The 18,118-nt window shown below is 32.7% G+C and overlaps 1 protein-coding gene across 1 annotated transcript in view; it reads left to right on the plus strand.

The window, feature by feature from the left end:
* Positions 1–17,591, plus strand: part of STARD13 (StAR related lipid transfer domain containing 13) — a 683,440-nt gene extending 665,849 nt beyond the window's left edge. The window contains 4 exon segments of the mRNA XM_074303504.1: positions 1,506–1,727; positions 6,142–6,359; positions 14,438–14,614; positions 15,562–17,591. Of these exon segments, the coding sequence (XP_074159605.1) occupies positions 1,506–1,727; positions 6,142–6,359; positions 14,438–14,614; positions 15,562–15,679 (735 nt within the window). The 3' untranslated portion in view covers positions 15,680–17,591.
* Positions 17,592–18,118: the final 527 nt, after the last annotated feature.

Consider the following 18,118-nt stretch of genomic DNA (forward strand, 5'->3'; position numbering starts at 1 on the left):
GACACTGGGAGTATTTAAAGTATTTATGGTTTAAACTTGTTTGTTCCTCCATTTTCTTCATATAAATAATAGCACCTTTTATTTTTCTAGCATTCATTTGAAAAAGCTCAAAGACATAACCCTTGAAATAGAGGTTTTGATTAGATACAAACACATAGACCTCATGACAGCTTTCATGAATGTAGGGGAATAGCTTTGGTGGTTTGCTGGTACATTTTATTTCAGTTATCTAAGTTCCCCTTTTAGATTTGACTAGATTCAGTATTTTTTGGCATTAATAAACATTGTTCATATTCCAATTAATACATTGAGTAGCTGATGCATTTGAGCAATAAGTGAACTAGACTCTTGCGACATTTTTTAAATTGGTTAAGGGTTTTGATAATGTGTCAAGGGAAAAAAGAGTACTCTTAAAATATAAGGAACTTACTGTCTTCTTTCATGGTTACATAATTGGATTTGTAAGCTCTATCTTCATACCTGGCATGTTGCTGAATCTACAACTAGACTGGCATAGTAATTGTTGTTCATTTATATATAAATATATTTTCATATTTTATATATTCTAATATGTATGCATGTGTGTGTACATATGTATACATATCTGTGCTTCACTTTTACGAAGGACTTTTACAGTCACTTTCATTCAGTCCTCACCACATCATCATCATCTTCATCATTTGGAACACCCTGTATGATGCTTTAAATTTTATATTTTGCAAAGAACTTTACAAATATCTCATTTTATCCTCACAAAAAGTCTGTGAGAGGTAGGTGCTATTATTATTATCTCTATTTTATAGATGAGAAAACTTAGGTAAACAAAAGTTAAATAACTTACCTAGGATCATACAGCTAGTAGATCTGGATCTGAACTTGAGTATCCCTGACTTCAGGTCCAGTCCTGTGCATTGTACCACCTATGAAGTAGGTAGTAAAAAGTATTATTGATTGCATTTTGCAAAGATAGAAACAGAAACTGAGAAACATTGTGACTGATCCATAATCATGTGCCTACAAGTGGTAAGTTTGGCACTTGTATTCAAGTTTTCAAAATGAAAACACAATATTCTTTATACTATATCATACATTTTTTGAATCAAATTTATTGAAATGGATTAAGAATAAAATTAAAAAAGGAAATAGAACAACTAGATAAATCATTGAAAGTTGTCACCATAAATATAACTTCAATAATATATTACCTGTATTTCTCAATTTCCAAAATTAATATTATATAGCTGTGATATTTGGTGAGTGAAAAAACCTAATTTAGGCAAATAAGATTATTGTTATCCATTACTTAGTCTAAGAAATTGTTAACTCCTCAAGGACTTTGTAAATGCTTGTGGTTTAATTGATTCATCTCCTCAGTGCCTGATATGGTGCCTTGTACATAATATGAGCAAAATAAACATTTATTTAAAAAGTGATTATGAGTGAAAACATTTTTGAAAAGCTAAATATTTCTTTGACTTAAACCTGTTGGCAATCTTTTGGAACAGGTCCCACATGATATGGTAGCTCAGTCTCGTAACTCTTATATGGAAGCTGAAATCCATTCTCCAACACTGGAAGACCTGGGAAAACAGCTGGAAGAGAATGGAGGAAATTTCCATGTATACCTGGAACATCTCATCCAAGGTCTACAGAAAGAAGCAAAGGAAAAATTCAAAGGATGGGTCACTTGTTCAAGCACAGACAGTACAGACCTTGCTTTCAAAAAGGTAATTTCCTAGGTTAATCAACCTCAAAATACCTCTACCAGATAAGGAATTTAAGACTTTGTCTTGTTCCCAGAAGTAAAACTAACAAGAGTGGGTGGAAATTACTTAGAGTTATATTTGACTTTGATAGAATGAAAAACTAACAGTTAAAATGATCATAAGTAACAGGGAGTGAGAATTATGGACTGAGCTGGAAGGGGGTTTCAATAAGCATCTGATGCAACCAATTAGTGAACAAGTAATCTTGAGTATGTCCACAGAAGGAAAACTCACTACCTATTAAAGCAGCACATTTTACTTCTGGGCAGGTCTATTTTGAGGAAAAGTTTTTCCTTACATCAGTCACAAACCTTCCTTTTCTTACCTGTTGTTTATTACCTCTAGAAAGAGCCACTACTTTTAAAACCAGAAAAAAATTTTCAAAGCAATTTGATCAAACTAATTGAATTTATCAGTATACTATTTAAGAACTAAATGAGCTGATTAGGAAAGTTAAGTTTTTGACATCTTTTTATGGAAGAGGAGAGAAAGGAAGAAAGTTATTTGTCATTCCTCTTCCACTTGAGAATGTTTCAAATACTTTTAAGAAACTATCAGGTCACCCTGAGGCAAGGGCTGTTAACTTGATATTTATGAACTTTTTAAATTTTTTTTAAATTGTAGATCAACATAATTAGCTTTCCCTGTAATCTAATCTTATGTATCTATATTTATCTATGTATAAAATGCACTTAAATTTTTTTCTAAAGACTCCATAGATCTCTCTGATATATAAAAAGATTAAGAACTCTTGCTCTAAGTGTTCATTTTTCCAAGACAAATATTCCATTTCCTTAACCACTCTTCCTGTAACACAATCTCAAGATCCTTCACTGCAGTTGCATTCCTGCTTAGCTTCCCAATTTAGCAATGTCTTCCTAGTAGTACAAATATAGTCTAACCAGGGTACTGTACAAGAAGATTATCAATTCTCAAGTTCTGGACCCATTCACTATTTTAATGCAGTATAAGGCTGCCGTAATACACCATTGTTTCAAGTTGAATGTTTATGAATGTTTAGTGCAGTAAAATATCTTTTTTTTTTTTTTTTTTCCATTTAGTCACACTTCTCACTTCTGGTTTTGTTGCCTTGACCCAGTAGTTAACCAGTTCAATGTTGCACTGACCTCCAGTCTTGAAATCTTTTTTGTCTTTCTGCCATTCTTGCTCTGTCAACTCTCAGCCCTGGGTCTCCCTTATTTTCTGCTTTCTCCATTCCTATTCATAAACTGCTAAATGCTTTTCGAAGAAGTGACACAGCATTACTTACCAGGCTTACCAAAATAATCCCAGTTGGGCCCTCACTCCTGTACAAGAATCCATTTTATTCTTCCTTGATTGTCATGCTCCCACACTAGCTCTTCTCCCTCAACCCTACCACATATTCTCTCTTAGGAGATAGCTTCTACTTATACTTTGCTAAAAATAATGAAGCAATCTTTTATAAGCTTTTTAATCTTCCTATTTCATACCTCAAAGCCCTTTTTTTATCTTCTCTTCTTTTACTCCATTTTCTGAGGATGAAATGACTCTTCTTGCCAAAGCTAATCCCTCTAATTTCCTCAAGAAGTTAGCTCTCTTTTTCATCTTAATTTTTTCCCTTTTTGTAGGCCTCTGCTTCCTATACAGCACGGTCAGTTCTTCTCCATCCTTTACGAACCTTTATTTAACTCTGCCATTCTCTCAAGCTACCATCTTGTATCATTCATCATTTTTATCGCTAAACTTCTAATCTTCTCTCATGATTAGTACATCACCTCTCTTACTCAACTCCGTGCAATTTAGATTCCAACTCTACGTCTCTATTCAAATCACTATCCCAAATATCATCTTTACTGCTGATTCCAATGTCCTTTCCTCTAATGTCCTTTCAAACTTCTTGATTTCCCTATAGATTTTGACACTATTTACCATCCTTTCCTCTTAGATACTTTCTAGATACTGGCTTGGCTTTTATGATTAAATTCTCTCCTACTTCACCTCCTGTTTCATCTTCTCAGACTTCCTATTAGATCATCATCCATAGAGCTATCCTTTCCTATAAGCAAAAGTATATCCTAGTTCTAGCTCCTCTCCTCTTTTTTCTTATTCCTTCCTATTCACTCACTTGCTGAGTGAATGCAGCTGGCACTCAGATCTATATGTCCAATTCTAATTTATCTCTCATAAACTTCCACTGCCTGTTGGATATCTTGAGGGTATTTACAGCCATTATTTCCAAAAATGGAATTTATTATAATCTTTCCTCTCCACCAACCTACCCTTTCTCTAAATTTCCCAATTTATGTCAAGAGCATCATCATTCTTGCTTTATCATTTCAAATCAACCTTCTTCCTATTCTGCTAAATCCAAATAGATTATAACCTCTATGAGGGCAAAGACTATTTCATTTTTGTTAGTAGGTGTTCTGAATCTTTGAGTCAACTTCCTTCCTCTACTGCCTCTACTACTAAATAATCTGTGTACACATAATTATGAAATTAATATAAGTAAATAAGTATTAGTGTGGCATATTGGAGAATTGGCAAGCCTTTTAGTCAGGAAAATCTGGTTCAAATTCTACTTCACATTTTGCCTGTGGGCAAATCCACTTATGCTCCTAATGTTCTAACTCAGGGCCTCTTAAATTTTTACCACTTTTGACCTCTTTTCAACCAAGAAATTTTTATATGACCACAGGTATAGAGGCATATGAAATAGCCATACAAATGAAACATTTTGTGATAACAAACCATAATTTCACAACACTCACATTCAGTTACGAGACCCCACAGTTTAAGAGAACCACAAATGAAGAAGCTGAACTCTAGACAATTCTCTACACAACTTTCTACAATTACACATGGAAAAACAGTTGGTGATTTACTTTGATCAAGATAGTTTCCTTACCCCAAGAGTTCCTTACCTCAATAAAATAATGGGTCTGAGTCTTTAAAAAAAAAAAAAAAAAAAGATAAAATCAAAGACAAAAAAATCAAAATAAAATCAAAAGACAAAAAAATACAAAATATTGAGGGGTACAGAATCAGGATTAGCAATATGGGTTGAGAAGGGGATGAATAGGTAAATACCTTATATTGAAAGTGGTCTTGAAATTGAATTTGAAGGAAGCTAGGGATTCTCTGAAATAAAAGTGAAGAGAGAATACACTTCTGGGCAAGAAGGACAGCCCAGGTAAAGGCGTGGAGGACAGATGGAAATGTCATATATGAAGATGAACCAATAAGCTAGTTTGACTAGAACATGTAGTGCATAAAGGGAAGTACTGTATAATAAAGCTGCAAAAGTAGTCTGGAACCACTATATGAAGGCTGACTTTGTAGCAAAAAGAGATGTTTATATTTTTATTCAAAGGGCTCTAAGGAAGCACTGGGAACTTTTTGAACAGGGCAATGACATGGTTAGACATGGTTCTAGAGATGTCAGTTTTTGCAGCATTATAGAAAATAGAGTAAAGAAAAGGGCATTCAAGTTGCTTATACCCTTTGACCAAGCACAATCTCTACTAAAGTCTGTATCCCAAAGAAATTATAAAAAAGGATGTACACATACAAAAATATTTATAACAGCTCTTTTAGTGGTGGCAAAAAATTGAAAATTGAGGGAATGTCCATCAATTGGGGAATAGCTGAATAAGTTGTAGCATATCAATGAATTAAAATACTCTTGTGAAGTAAAAAATGACAAGCAGTGAATTTCAGAAAAATCTGAAAATACTTAGAGGAACTGATGAAAAGTGAAATGAACAGAAGCAGGAGAACTTTGTACAAACCGACCCTAATACTGTAGATCGTTCACGAGTGACTTAACTCTTCCCAACAATACAGTGACTCAAGATAGTTCCAAAAGATTCACAATGGAAAATGTTATTCACCTCCAAAGAAAGAAGTGATGGAGTCTGAATGGAATTCAAAGCATGCAATTTTCACTTTAATTGTAGGGGATTTTTTTTGTTCTTTTTCTTCTTATTTGACTAATGTGGAAATATGTTTTGCACAGTTGCACATATATAAACAGTATCAAATTGCTTGCCATCTTATGGAGGAGGAAGAGGGGAGAAAATTGGGAACTCAAATTTTTATTCAAAAATTAGTGTTAACAATGTCTTTACATGTAATTAAAACAAAAAATACTATTTAAAAGAAGAAAAAATGGATTGAAGAGAGGAGAGAGCAGAAGATAGAGGCAAATGCACTTATTTTTAAAAACATAGAAGGACATGTCCAATTATCTAAAGTTGTTTTTCAGCCTGAAGACACTTTCCAAGATCACTGTTGAATTTCAGAGATTTCTTAAGTCCATATCAACCTCACCAACCCCATACCAATAATATTTAATACTGTTTGATGATATCTTTTGTTTTATTTTCTAAAGGTTGGAGATGGAAATCCACTGAGGCTCTGGAAGGCTTCCGTGGAAGTAGAAGCTCCCCCCTCAGTAGTATTGAACCGAGTTCTGAGAGAGCGTCACCTTTGGGATGAAGATTTTGTGCAGTGGAAGATTGTGGAGACATTGGACAAACAGACAGAAATCTATCAATATGTTTTGAACAGTATGGCTCCCCATCCTTCCAGAGACTTTGTGGTTCTAAGGTAAGGCTGCTTTTCTTCCCTTAGTAACTTTTGCTTCTTTTTTTCCTCTCAATAGATATAATAATCATAGCTGTATTTATTTGTGTTGCCATTCCTTACCACCTGTCCAACATTAGCAATAGTTTTCATTCCATCAAAGCTTTTATTACATTTTGATGCAGGAGGGTAAGGTTTTTGGTCATTGTTCCAAATGACTAAATTTCCTGATCTGAGCTTAATAGTTTTTCTTCAGTACAATCTATTTTTCCTTATGTTTTAATACTAGATTCTTCTTCCTTTCCCCCAGTTGTAATCTCGTCCAAGTTTCCCTTACAGAACTAGAAATATTGTTCACTTCCTTAGAACAGAGTTCTGATAACAACTTATGTCTGTCCATTAATATACCATTGCCTAATTACTCAAAGCTGCCTGCCTGGTTTTTGTCATTATTTTGTTCCCTCCCTAAGAAAAAGCAAGTTTGTGATTAGAATTGAGTTTTAACTCCAAATGTTCACAGTTAATTACTTTGGTTGGAAATACTGACATAGCCTTAAGTGTTCATAACTATTCTGGATTCTTTCTCATGTTTAAGATTTTAAGAAATAACAGAACTAGACCTAAGTTTGCTGTCTAACTCCTGAAACTTTGCTTTCAGTTGATTTATGGGATTTAATTTCAGACCTTTGCTTTCTGAGACCGGAATTAGATGCCAATTCAATGATCTTCAGTTTTCAGATATAAATGGTCTAATGAGTCAATATTACATCAGAGAGAATGATTGAAAATACTAAGAAGAACCTAAAAAAATATAACGAGACCATTATAACCTTTTTTTATTGTTAACTAGTGGAAAACAAGTCATCCTGTGCAATAATTCCCAGAGTATGGATTTTCAGATATTGCCAATATAAATGGAATTAGTAATGGTCCTCCCAAATGAATTTTTAAATACATCATACATGAAAAGTGTTTGATAAAAAGTTCTAAAATTATATTTAGGTGCTTTTCTTGCTAGATCCTTATCCTACAGGGTTTATTTTTCTGTTGCAGTGACTTTTAAGGACTCATTCATTATAAACATAGGAGTTTGTCTTAGTGATCTTGGCCAAAATCTCTGGGACCAGCTGGAAAATGTAGGCACTCATAAATATGACTTCTCACCACCAGTTATTTGCTGTCATTTTATGAAATCTAGAGTCTGTTTCCTTACTTTCATCAGGGCAAGATGGAGAAGGGATGTCATGTTTTCCTCCTCTCTCAACATACTGTAGGAATGTCATTGAGAGCTAAAGCTCTTTGAATGACTAGAGATTCTCATCCAGGTTACATTCACCCTCTTTTTGCTTGGCCGGTCTTCTTTCATGTTTGTAATTATTTATTTACTCTCATTTAACATTCCTCTGAAGCTTATGAGTGGCTTTCAAATGACTATTAATCTGAATGATTACATTTGGCCAGGATACTAAATACTAAATTTTTTCTCCATCCATATCAGTCAACAAGCATTTATTAAGTGCCTGTTATGTGTCAAACTTGAGAAATAACAAGGAAAATGAAACACTCCCATTTTGGAAGGAACTTTATTTCTGTCTTGAATTATATATATATATATATATATATATATATATATATATATATATATATATATATATATATATATATATATATATATATATATATATATATATGTGTGCTTGTACACCCACATGCAAAGAAATCCACACATATTCACATATGCATACAAGCACAGATACATAAAGAGATTTTATATATGTGTGTACATATGCACAGAAGTTGTAGTAGAAGCAGCATCTGTTTGATGTAATATAGACTTGTTTCCCTTTTTAAAAATTTAATATTTTATTTTTTCTAATTATATGTAAAAATGATTAACATTAGTTTTTTTTTTTTAATTTGGGGTTCCATCCAAGGTTTCTGATAAAGTCCTCATTTCTAAAATAGATAGAGAATTGACTCAAATTTATAAGAATACAAGTCATTCTCCAATTGAGAAATGGTCAAAAATATAAATAGACAATTTTCAGATGAAGAAATTGAAGCCATTTCTAGTCATATGAAAAAATATTCTGAATCACTGTTGATTAGAGAAATGTAAATTAGGACAGCTCTAAGATAGCACTTCACACCTTTCAGATTGGTTAAGATGACAGGAAAAGATGATAAATGTTGGAGATGATGAGAGAAAACTGGGACACTAATGCAATGAAAGTTGTAAACTGATCCAACCATTTTGGAGAGTAATTTGGAACTATGCCCAAAGGACTATCAAATTGTGCACATCCTTTGATCCAGCAGTGTCCCTACAGTGTCTATATATCAAAGAGATCATTAAAAAAGGAAAAAGGACCCATGTGTGCAAAAATGATTGTAGTAACTCTTTTTGTTGGCAAAGAACTGGTAAATGAGTGGATGCCCATCAATTAAAGAATGGCTAAATAAGTTATGTTATATTAATGTAAAGACATATTATTGTTCTATAAAAAACAATCAGCAGGATAATTTCAGAAAGGCCTGGAGAGATTTACATGAACTGATGCTAAGTGAAGTGAGAACCAAAAGAACATTGTACACACAACAAGATTGTGTGGTGATGAACGGTGATGGATGTGGTTCTTTCCATCAGTGAGGTGATTCAGGCCAATTCCAATACACTTGTGGAGAGAGCCATCTGCATCCAGAGAGAGGACTATAGGGACTGAATTGGATCATAACATAGTATTTTTATCTTTGTTGTTGTTTTCTTGCTTGTTTTTTTTTCCTCATTTTTTCCCTTTTGATCTGATTTTTCTTTTGCAGTTTGAAAAATGTGGAAATATGTTTAGAAGAATTACATATATTTAACCTATATTGGATTACTTGCTGTCTAGGGGAAAGGGGAAGGAGGGAGAAAAGAAGAAAACTTTAGAACACAAAGTTTTGCAAGGGTGAATGTTGAAAACTATCTTTGCATGTATTTTGAAAAATAAAAAGCTATTATTATAGAAAAAATAAAATTTAGGGTTACAAATCATCTCCATCCTTCTCTTCTCCTTGAGATGGCAAACATTTTGATATAGATTATATATGTAGAGTTATAAAAAACCATGTTGTGAAAGAAAACAGACCACAAAAGAGAAAAAAACAGTAAAATAAAATAAGTTTTTAAGCATGCTTTGATCTACACAGACTCCATCAATTCTTTTTCTGAAAATAGATAGCATTTTTCCTTATATAAGTCTTGCAGAATTCTCTTGAATCATTATATTACTGAGAATAGCTAAGTCATTCATAGTTTATTATTGTACATAATTATTGTTATTATGTATAGTGTTCTGATTCTGCTCACTTTTTTTTTTGGCATCATTTCATTTAAGTCACTCCAGGTTTTTCTGAAATCACTCCCCTCATTACTTTTTATAATACAATAATATTCGGTCACAATCATATAACACAACTTGACTTGTTTCTCTTTATGGGAATAGGTGTCCATTCTCAGAATTATCATTATTTGTACTTTGCCTATGAAATATTTTAGTCAATTCCACATAGTATGTTTTAGGAAGGATATCATTAATTTGGAGAGTGTCAAAAAGGAGTGTAACCAAGTCAATGAATAGACTTGGAATCATGCTTTTAGAGGATTAGTTGAAGGAGCTGGAGACAAAAAAATTGAGGGTAGCTGTCCTCAAGAATTTATTTGGAGGACTGACATGTTGAAGAAAGACTGTTTGCCCCCAGATGATAGGAATAAAAACAGTAGTGGGAAGCTGTAAAGATGCAAATTGAGCTTATATTGTAAGGATTAGCTTTTAAAAAGAGAAGTAAGAAAAATATAGTGGTGGGAAGTAGTACATCCCTTCTTATTGGAAGTTTTCATTCCTCCAGCCAAAAGGCTAGATGGTCTCTTTTCGTGTATGGAGTAGAGGGGTAGAAGTTGGACTTAAGGGTGCCTTCCCATTCAGATTTGTCATTCCAGGCAAAGAATGGAATGAGCCTTTCTACTCAGAGACAAGAAAAGGCATGAATTCTATGAAGTATGTACAAGTAATTCTGAATAGTCCTACTTATACCTGAACAGAAGTAGTAGGAGATAAGTGTAATGCAGTATTGACAAGCTGAGAAGTTTGTGTTTTCTTTGGTAGTAAAAGGGGAATCAATGGAAATCAGAAAATGACACATTAAATTAGAGGAGGGAAGAAACTAGAGGTAGAAAGACAAGTTGTTGTAACAGTCTAGGAATGATGTTAATAAAGGGCTTGAACCAAGGTAGTAGCAATCGAAATGGAAAAGATTGTGCAACTTTGAGAGAGAGAGACCTTACAAGGAAACTCCATTGTACTTGGTGACATCATTGGGTGTCAGAATTAAAGATGAAGGAGTTAGAGATGACTTTGACTTTTAATACTTGAAGAATAGGAATTCTTGTATCATTAAAAAAAAAAAAATCATGAAATCCAGATAGTATACTTTGAAGGAAGTATGAAAACTTCCATTCTAAATATATTGCATTTGTTGTCTTGATGGGATCTATACACGGAAATTTCCAGGAAACTATGAAAAGAGATAGTATGTGCAAAGTTTTAGGTGCAACATAAAAAACAATTGCTAAATTTATGCTTTTCAGCCAATTTTTATAAAACGTCTAAATCTAATTTTTAAAAAACCAAACCAAACAATATGATATTTTGTAAATGCCTAAGGCAAGCCAAAGTAAATAAAAAGTATTCTTCATGGAAACTCCACTCCCTTGTAAGTGGATTGTACTAAAAAAAAATTTGTACTATGAATATATTTTTTAAAAGTAATGTTCTCATACTCCCCAACTCACTACACCTAAGTGAAAGGATCACCATTTATTACAAAGATTTATATTCATATAAATGAATGTAAATATATTCATTTATATTCAGTATGTTAAACTTCATCTTCAGATGAAAAATATCCAAGACAATATCTCATGTACTAATAGTTCCCTGAACTATTACAAAGCATCCTAATTGGTTTACTGGCCTCAAGTGTCTATGTTCTTTAAACCAGGGCTTCTTAAGTTTTTTCTATTTTTAAATTTTTTTTTTGCTTAGGACATTTACTTATAATAAATCATTTTTGCAACCCCCAATTTTATATAGTTGTATTTTTTTTGCTCTAATTTGTCTATTCTGTCACTTACAAAACTGCTTAAGTGATTTTCCTAAAGCATTTGATCATATTAACATACTTCTACTCAATAAGCTCTAGTGACTCCTCAATATCTCAATAACTCACATACAAACATCTCTGTTTAGTATTTAAAGCCCTCCACAACTCAATTCCAACCTACCTCTCAAGATTATTGCACATTCCTCCTCTTCATCTACTCAATAGTCTGGCCAAATTAGATTCCCAGCTTCTCGCCTTTCATAGACAGAACCTCAAGCATGAAATTCATCCTTTTCTTATCTTCACTTCTTATAACCAACACTTATAGTTATTCTGGTTCTGCTCACTTCACTTTGCTCAAAGCTTAGCTCAACTTCTATGTTCTACATAAAGCTTGGCATGTAGTAGTTGTTTAACGGTTTAATTAACTGGTTACAGGGAAAGGGAATTGAAATGAAGCATTGTTCATAATCACCATTACTTCTATTAGTTTTTTAGTGGAAATCAGAGAGAGCAAAAACAGATGGGGAAAAAACTTAGACCAATTTCCCTAATGAGGATTAATGCAAAAAAATAAATAAATAAATAAATAGCAGCAAAGAGACAATACTAACATATAACATATCATACAATACAATGCAAGACTGATTCATTATTAGGGATGGAAGCATAATTGACCACATCAATAACAAAAACAAAAAAAATTCTGTGATTATATCAATAGATTCAGGAAAAAATTTGACAAAATATAATACCTATAACTAATTTTTTAAGTCACTGGAAATTATAGAAATAAATTGAACTTTTTTAAAAATCATAAGTAGCATTATCTAAATCCCATAGCAAATATTATTTATAATGGGGACAAACAAGAAGCCTTCCTAATAAGATCAGGGATGAAGCCATGGATATCTTTTTATCATTACTTTTATTATTTTTATTTTAGTATTGTACATGGACTTTTAGCTTTAGCAATAAGACAGGGGAAAAGAATTTTAATAAATAAGAATGTTACAAGGAAACAAAACTATCTTTGCAGATAATATGATAGTATACTTAGAAAACCCTAGAGAATCAACTAAAAAAAATTTGAAACAATAAAAACTTAAGCAGGAAATAAAATATATCCACAGAAGTCATAAACATATCAGCATATTACCAACAAAGTCCAACTAGAAGAAATAGAAAGAAATTCCATTGAAAATAATTGCAGACATAATAAAATAATATTTGTTAAGATACACACAGGAACTATATGACAATCACAAAATATTTCACATAAAAATAGATCTTAACAGTTGAAGAAATATTAGTTGCTCATGGTAGTAAACCATGCCAATATAATAAAAGTAACAATTCTAAGTTAACTTATACAATGCAATATCATGAAAAAATATTTTATACAGCTAGAAAAAAATAACAACAAATGTCTGAAACAACAAAAGATCAAGAATATCAAGGGAATCAGTGGGGAGAAATGTAAAGAAAAGCAGCCTAGCAGCATCAAATTTCAACTATATTTTCAAATAATAACCATGAACACAATCCGATACTGGCTAAAAAACAGAATGTTTCATCAGTGGAATAAAGTACACAGTACACAGAAGTAACTAATAATAAACTAGTATTTGATAAACTCAAAATCCAAGCTTTAGGGCGCAAAAACTTAGTATTTGACAAAAACTGTTGGGAAAACCAAAAAGTAGTGTGGAAGAAACAAGGCATAAATCAACATCTGTCAACCTATTACAAAATAAAAACAAGTTAGACATAAAGAGTGATATTATAAACAAATTAGGAGACCATGAGAAAATGTTATGTGTCAGCTCTTTGACTAATGGAAGAGTATATGGCCAAACGAGAGAAAGAAGAATAGGAGGTAAAACGATTAATTTTGATTATAAGAAATCAAAAATTTTGATTACAAAACCAATGTAGTCAAAATTAGAAGGAAAGCTAGAGAAAAAAATGTTTCATTATCTAATAAAAAATATCATTTTTATATCAAATTTATTTTTAAAGAAGAGCCATTTCCCATTTGTTAAATGATCAAAGGATATGAAGAGACTGTAAAAGACAGTAAAAGAAATCAAGGCTATCAATAGACATAAAAATACTAAAAATCACTAATAAAATCACCTCATATGTATCAGATTGGCTAACATGACAGGAAAGGAAAATGACATGCTTAAAAGGATATGGAAAAATAGATACACTGATGCACATATCATTTTGGGGAATACTTTAGGACTATGCCCAAAAGACTTTACAACTGGGCATATATATTCCTTGACCCAGTAATACCACTACTTAATATCCCAAAGAGTTCAAAGGAAAAAAGGACCTATATGTGCAAAAAAATTATAGCAGTTCTTTTTTATGCTGGCAGATAATTGTTGTGATATTTTATTATGATGAAATATTATGGTGCCATAAGAAATGACAAGCAGGTGATTTCAGAAAAACCTGGAAAGATTTATATGAACTGATGCTAAATGAACAGAATCAAGAGAACATTGTACACAATATCAGCAATATTTTATTACTGATCAACTGTGAAAGACTTGGGTACCCTGATTAGGAGAATGGCCAAGACATTTCTAAAGGACTCATGATGAAAAATGTTGTCTGCCTCCAAAAAGTGAACTGATAAACTCCAAGTACAGATTGAAGCATATTTTTGTCACTTATGTAATTATTTTTTGCTTTTTTTTGAAACATGGCTAATATGGAAATGTTTTGCATGACTTCATATGTATAATAAGAATCATATTGCTCGTCTTCTCAATAAGCAAGGAAGAAAAGGATTTATATTTTTGCTTCATAAAAATTTCAGCATGAAAATATGAATTTGTAGGATTTCTTGAGTGTGAAGGGGAGGGAGTTTGTTTGGGCAATAAAATTTGGTCTTGTTTTCTCTTTCAATCTTAAACTACAATGGCCTTTATTGTTTTACTCAGGACGTGGAAGACTGATTTGCCAAAGGGAATGTGTACTTTGGTATCTATCTCTGTGGAGCATGAAGAAGCCCATTTGATGGGTGGGGTGCGAGCTGTTGTAATGGATTCTCAATATCTAATAGAACCTTGTGGTTCTGGCAAGTCCAGGCTAACACACATCTGCAGGATTGACCTCAAGTGAGTAAATCATTTCTGAAACAAACTGAACAGAAGATCAAACACTGTCAGAATTGACTCACACAGTGAAAGTATTAAGAGTTCAGTACTTCTACACCCCATCCCACCATATTTTTTTCATAATTATCTTTCTTTGCTGTTGTAGTTAATTCCTCTTGACTCTCCTGGGTCTCTTCTTCCCACCTCTCACTTTGCTTTGCTTTTCTTCTTCTGTTTTGCCTCTGCTTCCATTCCTGAGCCCCCCAATCTGTGAGGGTTCTGCAGAGAACTAACTGTCCCAGCCCTCTGCCTCTCCTATCTTTCTCCTCTGAGAAGCCAATTCACTTAACTTTAGTGAAGTTTCTTAACACTTTCATGGTGCTTCACAGGAGGGTATTTTTCTTGATAAATGATAGAAATGAGGAGGTTAAGATTCTGTGGTCTCGAGTCCTTTCTTGCTCTACATCTATGTAGATTTTGAGATTTGCAAAATGCTTTGGCAAATATTGTCTCATTTTATTCCCCCTAACAACCTATGAAAAGAAATGCTATTATCTCCATGTTACTGAGTCTAAGAAACAATACATGATTTGCCATGAGTCACAGAGCAAGTAAGAATATGAAGCAGATTTTGAACTCAGTTTTCCTGACTATGAGAACAGTGCTCTGTCCATGGTACCACAAAGCTGCTTCTCCTGTAACTGTCCAGGACTCTGCCACTAATATATTAAGAGCCTACATTCAAACCCAGAGGTGTCTGACTTCAAGGGTGATGCTCCTTCTGCTACATTCCATTACCTCTCTCATTTTAATAGGAAGCAAATATGTATAAGCTTGACATAGAGTTCTGACATTCCAAGTACATATGTTGTTAAGAAATACAAGAACAGCCATCATGAACCATGATCAATAATTTTGATATGGACATTAGTTTTAAGTCTCTTTCTGTTTTTCTCCCTCACTTCCAGAGGTCACTCCCCAGAGTGGTACAACAAAGGCTTTGGACATCTTTGTGCAGCTGAAGTAGCCAGAATAAGAAACTCTTTTCAGCCTATTATTGCTGAGGGTCCAGAAACTAAAATCTGAAATGGTTTGGCAAAAAGTAAAAGAAAGAGAAAGAGAGACTTGGAAAGTGTTCAAGATGGAAGCACTGAAAAGTGGACGGAAACCACCAGAGAGCAGAGACCTTTTCTGAAGATGTCCTTATCACTAATATAATAGATATTCTTTTATCAGAGCTTTTATCTCTGTTACTTAAAATGAAAGATTATTACTTGTGCATTGCCTAATTTTGCTATTTAAGCGCTTCTACGAAGCATATTTTAAATTGTAAATAAACTTCTATGTAGAATATGTATATATTTGTGTATATCTCTATATACTGTATATATGTATAGTAATTATTATATATATATATATTACATATATCTATAATTGAGTGTTTAGAACAGGAAAACACACCTGCATCTTTTGACCCTTACTTATTTGATCTTCTAGAATCCTCCTCAATGCAACAGAGACTAAGCAATATCTACTATAATATAAACAGCCCTAAAACATGATATATGTAGCCCATTGTCATATCTAACCAAAAGATCCCTAACCAAAGGAAAATAATTTCAGTCATTCTCTTCTGTGCAGACCATCAGTTCATATTAATAAAAAAACAAATTTAAAGAGTTGACTGAAATAGGTAAAAGGTAATTGTTTCCAAACAAAGCAGCTCTTGTAATTAGCCATTATGGGATGAGAATGTAAAAGTAGCCAATGAGCACCTATGTTTACCAGTCTATATTCAAGGAGCTGTAAGATGTTGATAACTGTTCTAGCTCATGGTCAAATATTTACTCTATAATAGAAACAGAAGCAATGTTCCCACCCAGAGTTAGAAATAAATATTATATCTTTTTTTATACTTAGAAAAGAGCCTACACTTTTTCTAAAGCTTTCATAGAAATATTTCATAATTTTCATACATTTAATTCAATTTGACTAATAGACTTTTTGGTCACAGTTAATTAACATTTTCTTACCAATATATTGCACTGATTTCTTAACAAGGACACCAATTTAAGAGAAATAATGGCCATTCAAGAGTACTGGACCATTATACTTTCAGGGAATTCATATTTTATTACATATAATACTTTAAAAAATATAGTTCATTGAAGTTTTACAATTGAGAGAGTGGATTTTTAATTAACACAAAACCAAAAATATACTCCTAAATTAGTTTTAGAAAAATGTACAAGTTTATTAATATCATGTTTCTTTAATAGCCAACTCAAACTACCTAAATGTTTGCCCCAACCTTATTTATTGCTGTATAAGCTAATCAGAAGACTATACCAATTGCCAATGGTGGTATGTTGTTTTTTTTTGGGGGGGGAGGGAGGTTGGTTTCAAATGCATTCAGACAAATAATATAAAGAGGAGTTTATTAATATTTGAATTCAATTAGAGAAATATTTTTATAGTAAGTCACCCAGCAATTGGTAGTAGAGAGAGCTTCATTTACTGATTTCCAGTGTTTTAAATCTGCTTACAGTACCTTTGCATTTATGTTGTTTTCTGCTGTCAGCAACGTGCAGGCATTCTGTAGAGGAGATTAAAAGTATTAGAGGTGTGAGTACTGAGTTGCTTCAGTCACCTTCAAGGGAAACTTTGCTGCATTTTTATTATTTTTACTGGGCATGAAGGCAGTTGTCTGTCATTTTAAAAAAACTTTTTTTTTAAAATTGTCCCACTGGCCATGGATATCTTGCACCCCAGGCATAACAAGAAAGCCCATAAGGTGCTACTGCCATTTGGACTATCCTCCAGGAACCTATCGAAGTAACTTCTGCCACAACACATGGAATTTAATTTCCCGTATAGTCCCTTCATATGCATCAAAATAAATGTTACTATCTGACTTCAAACTATCCAGTTAAGTGACATGTTTTATAAAGGACAAAAAAAAAAAAAAAAAAAGGAAACAATGGCAGGTACAACAAAATATCATCTGGAGGATAATAAAGTGACCATCAGAAGAGAGGGCGCAAAATTTGTTCCTGATGCCCCTTCTTTTGGAATTACCTAATTTTGTTCATATTTTCACTACATCTCTAAACTGCCTAACAACATGGCGCACCTTTTTTTTTAAATGTGCATTAAGCTTGTGTCAAACACTATACAATATTTTGTTCATTGTTATCTTGCCATTGAGAATACAATAAGATCATTGCATTTTTAATGTTATATTCATATTTATACCTCATGTATATTTTACCTCAGTTGGTATCAATCATCAAATTGTAAATAAATAATTGCCAAGTCAAATAAATTTATATATGCTAAAGAATCTTCCTTTCCTTTGTGATTCATGTTTGTTTTTATGGTGTATTATTGAAAAAGCAATCCTGTTTCTTTGCTTCACATGAATTTCAGTCGATGGAGACAATTCAAATGATGTCATATACTTTCTATGTGTTCTCCAAAATGGACCACTACCATAGACACCAGCACCAAATAGTAATGAAAAAG

The sequence above is a fragment of the Sminthopsis crassicaudata genome, chromosome 3 (assembly GCF_048593235.1).
Source record: "Sminthopsis crassicaudata isolate SCR6 chromosome 3, ASM4859323v1, whole genome shotgun sequence".
Lineage (NCBI taxonomy): Eukaryota > Metazoa > Chordata > Mammalia > Dasyuromorphia > Dasyuridae > Sminthopsis > Sminthopsis crassicaudata.